Below are 11602 nucleotides of genomic sequence, written 5' to 3'. Positions count from 1 at the left end.
CTGCTTTAGTGGAACTTGTATCCCATGAATTTGAAATGAGCACTTTTACTCTCTAAAGACCACAGTGTTTTTATTAAAAGCTAATTATGTCATGTAAAGCCACGCAGAATGGCATAAAATTGTGGAAATTAAAAAATCTTAAGTGCTTTCTGCTCATGTGAGATCTCATGACATTTTTTGATTGAAAATGCCTGGTTTTGAGTACATGGTCTGGAAGGAATAGGCACTGGATCAGGGTTTGGGTACTTTCATCCACTCATTGTGGCTCTGTCACTGTCCTGCTCTGGAGCTTTGGGCCAGTTACTTTGCCCAGTCCAGACATCCTTTTCTTTCATGTCATGCTTTCTGATTTCACAGTTAAACATTGATTAATTCAGATCATTTATTACAGGATGCTAAAAGCTTCTTTACAGCAAAACATTTTACCCTTTGACCTTACCTCAGTTTTCACACAGTCTTGTTTATCCAAAGGTCCCCTGTACGTGATAGTCGAGTACGCTTCCAAAGGCAACCTGCGCGAGTACCTGCGAGCACGCCGCCCCCCGGGGATGGAGTATTCGTTCGATATCAACCGGGTGCCAGAAGAGCAGATGACATTCAAGGACTTGGTGTCATGCACTTACCAGCTGGCAAGAGGCATGGAGTACCTGGCTTCACAAAAAGTAGGTAGAGCTCAGCAAATACTGCACGAAGCACATGGTGCATGTTTGTTCGGCCCTTTTTTAGTTTAGTTTTGTTCTTGTCTCGCTTGTGTGGAAGAATTTGCTGGGAAAAGGACTTTTCTCAAACAAGTTGTGTAATCCATCCTCTTGCAGATCAGTGGGAAAATTAATACATGTAAAGTTTTTAATCTCTGTTTAATGGGGTCTGGAACGGATCATTTAAAGTAAATATTGCATACATACCTGCACTTCGAATTCAAAAGCACAGGTGGTCACTTGATTGCACAAGTCACTGTACTCCACCTGTGTGTGAGACAGCAGGCACCATTTGCCTTCTGTTTCCAGTCAAATCGACCAAATCAGCTCACGTAGTGAAGTAAAATAAATGAATTCAGTTAGTGAAAGGATTTCCAGAATGATAACAGGCAGAGTTAAGAAGACCACAAGATGCCGGGACAAAAATTTTAAACAGAAAAGGCAAAAATAAGTGGAATGAATTAGTCACTGTAAATTATGTGCTTTACTTAAAACTGATGTTTGTCAGGAGACCAGGCCTGTTGAAAGAATTTATTTATCCTGTCGTGTCCCTCGACACTTATTTCTTCTATTTTTCTTTAAACATTTTTCTAACCAGTAGCTTGATTAAATTATAGTTATGAAACCTTAAATAGCCCTGTATAACTGACTTGTAAACATCCTGTGGCTTGGTGGACAAGCAATCATGAAAACCCTGTGTGGTGTTTGGACCCAGTGTCTAAACCAGAGCACCAGATACTGATGATAAGTGCTTCCTGCGAGCTGTGGAGTGGTTAGTGGGATTTAGACTGATTTCCCGTTGTGTCCACTCCCAAGTTTGGAGCTGTTTTTAACCAAAGACCAGAGCTGAGCGTAAACCTCCAGTCCTCATGTGTGGAGTCATGTTTTTTTTAATTGCTTTTCTGCATTTGTAGGGGTTAGGGGAAATTGAGGTCTAATTTTGCTTGTATTCTTTTGTTTCAGAGCAGTAATTCTTAGCGTAGTAGGGTAGACAGGGTGACGTGCATGACACCAAGACCAAATCTTCTAATGGAGTGAGCATGAGTATTGTATTAGGTAAAGCACTGCAGGGTGTCCCTTTCTAAGATAAATGAAAAGTTTGCCTGACAAGGAGCCATGTCCCAAAAAAATAAAGCTGTTGTGAAAGGAAAAAAAATAAGTCTTTTGATTGGCAAATCTCAAGAACGAGTGTCTGCCTGAGAAGCTCTGAAGTGCTGTTGTGGACACTGCCAAGGAGGTGGGTGCTCACACCAGGTGTACATGGCAGAACCATTTCGTCCTTGATCCAGTTCCTTTGCAGAAACACTTGAACTTGACAGAAAGGGAGGCATTGCACAAGGCAGAGGGAAAACAAAGGCAGCACAAAGTAAAACTGTGCATTCTGGTTCCTCAGATATCCCACCATTTCTGTTTGTATTTCACTGGTGCTTTTCCCCTTAGGGATCCATTTATTGAGCTAGAATAACAACAGAGCTGGTCTTCTTACGGTATTTCCATCATGCAGGAGCTGTGAGAAGCCCAGTGCTCTTGTTATTTCAAGCCAATAAATGGCTCACTGAGATGTCAAAAAATTAAGAAAAAATTATTTTGGCACCTACTTTTTGCCTTATAAAAAGTTTTTGTCTTACAAGCAATTGTACTTTGGAAACGGGATATTTTTTCCTAAGTTGTATGGATGCTTTTTAAAATTCTGTTGATGTATCCTCTCCGACCTTCCAGTACTGTCCAAGAACCGCAGGGGAGCTCCAAATACAGGGGCTGGCCCAGGTCACTGCAAAGAGATAGCAAATCATTAGAGCCAGAGGATCAGCTATGAAACCTGCCAGTTATGGAAATCAATGGTGGCACCATTTTGAAGATAGAAAGAGTCTCAGCTGCAAAAATGAGAAAGCCAAAATACACTGACAGCAGATCCAGGGTTTGAATCACTTGGTGTATTTGCACAGAGGTGCTTCATGCCATTTGACATGCTCTACAGTACCCCCAGCTTGCTGCTCTGGAAAGCCATAGGTCTGCTATAGACTCTGTCATCCCTGGTGGTCTCATCAAGATAGTTTGGATGTCCTGGGGCATCTCAGAGGATATTATGCACTTGTATTTGGGTGCCTGGATTGAGTTCTGCTATAGACTCTGTCATCCCTGGTGGTCTCATCAAGATAGTTTGGATGTCCTGGGGCATCTCAGAGGACACTTGTATTTGGGGTGCCTCGATTGAGTTCCTAATGTCTCAGAGGGTGTTCTTGTAGGGTTTGGGAACAATGACATAGGAAGGCTTGGCCTATGGTGTTTCTGCTACCGTAGCGTTGCTGATGCTGAATTAGAAGACAGATTTGGTGTTGGAATCATGTGCTGTTGTCTGGTCCTGTGCATGGGAAGGCATTGCTGGAGCAGGTTTTTCCTGGCAGTTCCCCATGGCTAATCCAGAGATCTCAGAAAATTGCTGGGGCAAGTTATAATGCAGGGAAGAAATTGGCTGTTGTACAAGGTTTTTCTTGTAGTGGTTCAGTCCAGCATGTCTGTGCACATGCTGAAATAACGAGGACAGCGTAAAGAGTAATCCAAAATTGAGGGAGGAAAAAAAAAAAGGGACATTTAGCTTGAAAAGAAGTAGAATATCTGGGGGAAATCCAAATGCAGTGTTTCTTACCATGTCCCTGCTGCTATCAACCCCAAAAAGGCTACTTAAACACAGCAATGCTATCCCGAGCAGTCACAACGTCCTTTCCGTGTCAAGAATCGGTTGCAAGTTTTCAGGATAATGCTGACATGAAGGGAAAATCTCACAGGAGATAACATTTTATTTTCAGTATCAAAGGTGTCTAAAAAAGCCAACAGCCCAGCCCAGATTGTGTTGGTTTGGGTTTTGGTTGTGGGTTGTTGTTTTTTTTCAGTTGGTTTGGGTTTTTTTAATGAAATTCTTACAGTCTCATGATTGGAGTAAATACACACACCCTAGACATCTGCTCTGAAATGATACACTGTGGATATATCTCATATTGAGATCTCTAATATTAAAAATGGTTGCAGTGATCCAGACTGTCAGGTTTTAGCTCTGGTGAGATGAAATCATCATTTAAGAGAAGCAACTTAATAAAACGCTCATCGACAGCATTGGTAATGACAGTGCTGCAATAGCTGTACCTGGGCACGTGTAATGGGGAGTGAACCACAGCGTGGCATCATTTCGGCCACCGCCCAAGCTTTCAGCCGTAGCAAAATGTCAGTTTTAAATAAACCAGGCTTTTCTAAGCTTCTTTGGGCTGTTATTCAGCTTGGAAACGCCAGCCGAGGGGATGGATCGCAGTCATTAAAGACAAATCGTATTTCACAGGCTTGTAGTAATTGTGTGGCTTTCCCACCTTGTGATTTAGGTTAAAATCTCACAAGGAGCCTTAGTTACGGTGTAGAAGTAATGTCACTTTTACAGCAGTTTATTTCTCTGAACCTTTTTTTCTTTCCTTTTCTTCCCAGTGTATCCATCGAGATTTGGCTGCAAGAAATGTTTTGGTAACTGAAAATAACGTCATGAAAATAGCAGACTTTGGCTTAGCCAGAGACATCAACAATATAGATTATTATAAAAAGACTACTAATGTAAGTGGATGGTTTTCTTATCTCTGGAAACAAGTGTTTCTTTCAGTGATTCACTTCAAAACTATGGTTATGAACTTAATGGGCTTCTTGTGCAGCAGCCTCACTTTTCATCCCAGACAGAGAACAGGGATCGGGGATGTAAGCATTTCCATCCCTTCTTACAGTGACAGCCAAAAAGATAACTAAAGAGGCTGAATATTGTATGATTTATTAGAAATGCTACAATCCAAGCATTTTTGTGTGTCCCTGATGCCAATTACCTTAAAAAAGTGGAAATACATCTCCTTCTCTGGGCATCTGTTAAGATTCTGATGAACTGTGATTGGGTTTTCCTGGGAACTTTGCAGAACTCATTCAGTTCTACAGAATATTTGGTATAAATATTAATTATTATTATCATCAATCACATCAAATGGCTTATCTATGAAAATGAAGCGCTAAGTGATTAATGGCATTTTAATGGTAATAACTGCCTGCTTGCAAAAGACAGAGCAACCAGGTGTGGTTATGTGAGCATGGAAGGAATTGGACCTTCTTCATATCAAATTTAGTGCGATTCCTGGGCTCTGAGCACAGCAGGCTTTGTGTGCAAAGGCCTAGTTTTAATTTCAGAGGATTATTTGTTGTTTATTTTATCATTGAAGAGCCATAGTAGAATGATCTTTTTTATTTGATGTGCTTATCCTATCGTTCTCCTGCATGTGGTCTAGGAACTTTTTGGGAGCCCTCAATGCTTTTAATTCTGTCTTCAGTGTTTATATCCATTTTGCTTAACGGTCTCCCTACTTTAGCCCATTTAACTATATTTTCCCTAGAAATTTTAAAGACAAACTGTGTGCTGGTTTGCATTAGCAGACTGATCTCTGAGAATTGATTAATCTTATTTAAAAATTGGTGTTGAAGCCATCCTGTTAATTGCTGCTGTGTTAATTTTCCTTCCCTTCCCCTCCAAACTCACAGGGACGGCTTCCAGTGAAGTGGATGGCCCCAGAAGCTCTGTTTGACAGAGTTTACACGCACCAAAGTGATGTGTAAGTGCCTTTATTTGAGTGGAGTCTTGAGGGGTGGGTAGGAGGGTGTGTTTTGATTTACAGTTGTCAAAGTTTGAGGTATTTTAAGTGTATTTTCCTGTTGTCCTTTACCTTTAAGCGTTTTCATTCTGCTTCACATATTAATAGATGGAACAGGACTTGCCCTTAGAAAGTGAGGATTTTATGGTAGACTGCTAACCAGTGCTCTGTTACTAATCTGCCTGGCTTCAAAGCACATGAAAGGTGGAAAATGCTAACCTCCTTCTGTCAGGGCGGAAGTTTCCCCCCTTGAACTTATTTACGGATGTGCAGCTACAAAGAGTCTATCTAATTTGCTTGGCTTTTGACGTGCTCTGGACTTCCTTCACATTTTTTAAACAGAGAAAAGAAAGAAGAAAAATATCTTGAAAACTTCTTATAAAAATTTGTGCTAAGATATAGGTATAATAAAACATGAGCTGGAAAAGTTTTCTCTGATTTTTAGAAGTGGTGTTGCTTCCCAGCAGTGCTTCACATGCAGTAGGAAATCATTGGACTCTGACACTTCAAAACCTTTTAATGTGTGCACAAAGTGGCTGGCTGATGCAACAGCTCAGGATTTATCCTGCTTCCTATTACAGTTTCCTAGGCCCATCTACTGTACTCGTGTAGTAGATGTGTATTTTTACTTTATGCAATGCAGATGAAGATCTTATGGATTTTATTTCTCCAAGGGAAGCTGTTAACAGTAAAGGGCTGGATGCTTCCCAGCACAGGTGTAAAAGGTTACTTATGCATGTCGGTGCAGAGTTAAAAAGAAAAAGGACAGGGTGGAAAAAATAAAGAGATATCTCCTCTTTCTTTAGCCTGGGTACACTTCCTGAGCTGCTTTCTCCTTAAGAAAAGCATTTACTGAGGCTTTTCCTGCCATCTTTATATTATTTACAAAGGAAACTACATGCGCAGGTTAAGGGTGGATCAAACTTCTGTTTGAAAATAGCATCTTGGCAAAATATTTTAAATGACTGTGAAGTAAATTGCTTCACTGATTCGGGACTGGAAGTTGATCTGAGCTCCTCGGCAGCCGTGGGTTTCAGTGCTGGAGCTTGGAGGCTCTTGGCCCCGTGGCAGCTTTGAAGACAGCTAAAGATAATATTATTGTAAGTTTGTGCAAGCAGTTTACTAAAAGACACTGCTGCAAAGCTTAGGAGAGCCACAGGAGCCAGTGCAAGCTGTGTGCTGCTGCTCACCTGGCACAGCCGCCTGCCAAACAGCCCCGGGTTGCCAGCGAGGCGAGATGGGGCAGGCTCCAGAGGTGGCGGTGATCAGGCAGGAAAACTGGCTTAAAGTGCTCCTCCTTCATTTCCTAACAAAAATTAATAACAAAAAAATAATGGATTAGCAGAATGATGCAAAATATTTTTGTTTTGAGCAGTCTGCTTTTTTTTTTTCCAAAATATCCTGCCGTGTAATTGCAGTGCAGCTCAGCTGTGACTGCTCTGTAAATAATTAAGCTGTGCAGACGCGGGGCTTTGCAGGAGCCCTGGAAACTCGGGTGCTCGCAGCACACCAGAAAAAGGCGAAGAGCGTGTTTGAGAACATTCTTGGGTCGGTCCCTGTCCTGCCCATGCACCTGAGGCACCCCATAGATTGATGACCTGCTTGGAGTTGGGCAGATGCCGCTTGAAGCACCTCCTAAGAGAAACTGGCAATCCTTGTGTCTGCCACAGATATTTCTCTGTTTTCAGCAGATCTACTAATGCAGTTTTCTCTTTGGTTTGCAGTTGGTCATTTGGTGTGCTCATGTGGGAGATCTTCACGTTAGGAGGATCACCCTACCCAGGAATCCCAGTGGAGGAACTTTTTAAGCTGCTTAAAGAAGGGCACCGAATGGATAAACCCGCCAACTGCACCAATGAACTGTAAGGACCCTTGTTTGCTGTACGAGGATGGAAGGGCCCAAACTGTGCTCAGTTCCCATGGTTAATGCTACCCCCAGCAGAATCATTTTCAGAGTTGCTTGACTCTGAAGTTGTGGATGTTTGTGTGTGTATAGATGTGTGAAGAAAAGGTATGGAAAGGTCTTCAGGAGGTGTTTGACAGAGGATACTTCTTTACACACCCTGCTGTGATCCCACTGAAAACAGAAGAGATCATCTACAAACCAGTCTTCATCAGTGTTTTCACATGTGTATTTGTTTTATTTTAATCTCATTAACATGGAAAATTCCTGAATGGCACACATACCACTAATCGTATGTAAGGTACATCAGACTGGTTTTGTATGTAACAAAATACGTCTGGGAACTCCTGCGTTAACACAGCGTTATCTCCTGGTGATGAGGGGAGATTCTCTTCCCTTTCTGGTGTTTCAGTTAACTATTTTTAATTTTTTTTCCACATTTTAATTTCTTCACTTCACAAAGACCACAATCCCTAGCATGCAAAATATTTAAGCATGTGTTAATTTAGTACCATTGAGATTCCTGGGACTGAAGGCTACAGGATTGGGTCCACAAAAAGGCAATTTAAGCACTGGGCAAGAGATGCAGGAGTAGAAATGCACCTTTGAGGGAGGTGAGAATATTGTACAATTTTGGGGAAGACAGTGGTCCATCTGTAAGGCTGTGGGTGCTCTCTGCTTTACTTGTGATGAGGAACGTTGTCTCTGAAAAGGTTTGAGAGAAGGACGCGTGATTTTAATTAAGCCAAGAAAATGTGTATTTCTTACAGCTATATGATGATGAGAGATTGCTGGCATGCTGTGCCTTCACAGAGACCGACTTTTAAGCAGTTGGTAGAAGACTTGGATCGGATTCTCACTCTCACAACTAATGAGGTAGGTAAATTGTTTCCCTCCGTAAGCTGCTGGTCAGGACGAATGGTTCAGGAGACAGACGGAATTTATTCAATTATGAAATCCTGCTCAAGTTCTCCTCTTGCTCTGTTTGTCGTTGTCCTCTGAGGTTACACGCAGCCAAACTATGCATCCTATGAAATCTTTGATTTCTTGCCATTATGCCTTGATTTCTGTAACTAAACAGAAACACATCTTTAAAGTGTTTTTGTTTATTTCTCTTTGCATCTTTTGATGTTTTTTTAGCACGGCAGTATCGAGGGACTTACACGTGGCAGGTTGGGAGGCAATGTTTATGTTTCAACGTGAATTTCATGTAAAGGGGAGATGTAAGAGTTCACGGTGTTGGTTTTTTTTTTCATTTATCAGCTCTGATTTCCTGACATGATATGTAGGTCAGAAGAGGAGAAATTGTCACTGCTAGATTGCAGATTATATGTCTGAGAGTGAATTAGGTTCAGTGAAATAGCTCTCTGCGGAGGAAGCGAGGACCCACGGGGAGCGTGCGAACAGCCATCCAATTATCCAAAGGTCCTGCCTAACACTGCTTCAGGTTGGGATATATGGATGCAAAAAGGTTTCATTTGAAGAGCATTCTTTCAGAGGTCTGAGATATTATTAGTTTTAGCAAGGAGCACACTGATTAGGGTATTCACACAGGAATCAGTTCTCTTATCACTAAATCGCATGCACCTTTGAGGAGGATCACAAGTGATGGAAATGTTGATTCTTTCAGTGGAAACTTCTTTTGAGAGGAGATGCTCAGTGTCCCAGAAATATTGTACAAATTCCTGTCATTTCTGAGAAATTATATGTATAATGGGAGGAGAAAACGAGAACAAAACCCTTACAGAGGGAAGTGGTGACAACTTGTTTTGACCATTTCAAAATAAAATTTTCACATTTGCTGTTGCTTCTTTATGAAGGAGAAAAGGTAGGGAACAAAAATTTGGATCACTTTATATGGGTCCTCAACATTACTTTCTAATTTTTCAGTATTATCAGACAAATAAGAAACCAATTATTAAGCAGCTTTAGAAAAGCCAGTACACAATAGAGATGACAGGAGAGCCTGAGGAAAGAGATGCTGTTTTTCATGATAGTTTTCATTCAGTCTGGTTGAAAAAGATTCTTTGGCTTCAGTAGCAGCTATAAATTTATGAGAATTCTGTTTTTTAAGGCTTATGCTTCAGGAATGGCTCAGACATGGGGCAGGGGCTGGTACCACAGCTCTGCGTCCTGTTGCCATTTTCTGCTCGTCCAGTGCTGACCGTGTCTTTTCCTGCCTGATTTCTACACGATTTCACAAGCCTGGTTGGAGGTGGGCGTGCTGCCACCGCGCTGTGCTGGGTGACTTGGACTGGATACACGTCTGCAAATTCAAGAGGGAGGTTCTGGGCTGCAATTCGGAGCCTGGGAACGGATATTGCTTTCTTTTTTGTGTGTGTTTAGCCATCTTGCCTTCCCAATTCTGTACTGCTCGTGGACCTGGAATGATCTCAAAGGTAACCTGAAAAGGCCTTTAGGGTTATATAAATTATTGTAGACTAGAATCATAGGAAAAAAAGGCTGGAAAAAGCTCAGGAACACATTCAGTCCGTCTGATCGGCCTACGGCAGGATCCACTATACGTTTGTCATTGCTGACAGATGTTTATGTAACTTGTCCTTAAAGATCTCCACTGCTGCATTTCTTCGTCGCCCCTTGACAGTCTTGCTTTGCTTCGTTAGCCTTACTGCTTGAAAGCTTTCCCTAATCTCTAATCATAAGATACTGCTTTTGTCCTATTTGCCCTGGACATAAAGAGCAAATGATTTCACTTGTCTTTGCAGCACATTTTATGTTCTTGAAAGCTCATCATGTTCTCACTCTACTGAGACCGCCAGCATGTCCCATTTTCCTCGATAGCTTGTGCTTTTGAGACATCTAATTTTGTGTAATCTGCACAGTTCTCCTGAAGTGCAGATCCTTTGTGCGTCAGACTGACAACACTTCTGCTTATCCCCTCCACAGTGGCATTTTCCCTTTTCCCCCCAAAATGACACTGGGTTAGCCTGGTTTGCCCAACAACTTAAAAAATTGCTAGGACAGCCAATAATACCTTCTTCTGCATTTGTGAAAGTAATTATTTCTGCTTAAATGGTAATGTTTTGCTCCTCTCCATGCTGAATCATGACCTGTTGGTTTTTTGTTGGTATTTTTTGGAGTGGAGGGCTTTTGTTTAGTTTTGATTTGGTGTTTTTCCTCCCAAAAGACCCGATTCCCTATGAAGTCACCAAGAGTCAGCCTCATGGCTGTGTCGTTACATTGACACCAGGAGCCATCCTGATACTGGAAACTTCTTATGCCCCTCCATGTGCCTTTGGTCCTCGACATTGGCTGAAGAGGTTGGAGAGGGCATCAGGGTCCCACCTTCCATGCTGAATTCATTAGTTGTATCAAGCCTTTTGATGTGATGAGCCATGCCTGATATCCCACGAGAAAGCTCTGTTCTTCAAATACTGGAATACTTTCTTCTTCTGTCTATCTGGATTGTTTCTGGTCACGTAGGACTGGTTTGCCAATATATAAATATGTGTTAAGATTGTCCTTGTGGATCTTCTAAAAGCCTATGCAGTAATCATAGATCCAAACTGCCTTCTCTTGCTGCCTACTGTATTTGTCAGCATTAGCAAACTTACATTTCCCTTCTTCTTTTAACATGGTGACCATTTTTTAACTGTAATATGGTAATTATTGAATTTCTGACTTAATTTAGTTCTTGGTTAACATATTTTAGCCCAAACCTAAGCACAGCGGCATAAAACACTGACTGAGGTGGAAGACTTGTCTCATCAATGCGATCGTAACTTGTGGTTTAGCAAATGAAGAGATTGCATTTAAATGAATGCAGCTGCCTTTAGAAGTTGAAAGAGAAGGAACATTTCAAGGGGAAAAATAACTTTATTCTCCTGCCAAAACTGTTGTTTCTAGCAAAAGAGCCTTAACCCAAAACTTGGATTCAGCAGATATTATTTCCTTTTATAATGACTGCTTTGGTCGTGGCTACTCTGGGACACACACACACACACACACACACACACACACACATATATATATATGAATGTGTAGTATAAAAAACCCAAATCTATTGAATTTATTTTTGTTTTCCTTTCAGTTCTTTTTTGCACATATGCCACTGCATGTTTAAACACAAATTTAATATCACAGAATATAAACCAGATATTCAAACTGACCAAAGGAATATAAAGTTGGAAGTATCTTTCCCTTTCCAAATCATTACCATGTGCTAAAGCAAAATGGTTCTATTTAGGATGAAATTTCATTTTTATCATTGCGAGTGAAAAGTCCTCTTTTGATGTGGTTTCCATGTTTATTTCCACTGACGCGGCTAATGCTGGTGATGTTGGACTTCAGAAAAGGACCATGGTATGGGTTGGGTT

General features: G+C 41.3%; 1 protein-coding gene across 1 annotated transcript in view; it reads left to right on the top strand.

Annotated features, from left to right (window-relative positions):
* The window catches only part of LOC104545680 (fibroblast growth factor receptor 2), a 16869-nt gene that overhangs the window by 4758 nt on the left and 509 nt on the right, over positions 1-11602 (top strand). The window contains exons 4-8 of the mRNA XM_010190875.1: positions 472-662; positions 4170-4292; positions 5253-5323; positions 7087-7224; positions 8036-8141. Of these exons, the coding sequence (XP_010189177.1) occupies positions 472-662; positions 4170-4292; positions 5253-5323; positions 7087-7224; positions 8036-8141 (629 nt within the window). The remainder of the gene's footprint in view (positions 1-471; positions 663-4169; positions 4293-5252; positions 5324-7086; positions 7225-8035; positions 8142-11602) is intronic.

This window comes from Mesitornis unicolor, unplaced genomic scaffold (genome assembly GCF_000695765.1).
Source record: "Mesitornis unicolor isolate BGI_N332 unplaced genomic scaffold, ASM69576v1 scaffold9448, whole genome shotgun sequence".
Lineage (NCBI taxonomy): Eukaryota > Metazoa > Chordata > Aves > Mesitornithiformes > Mesitornithidae > Mesitornis > Mesitornis unicolor.
The sequence above is the reverse complement of the archived record's forward strand: the minus strand, read 5'-3'. Positions and strand labels throughout refer to the sequence as shown.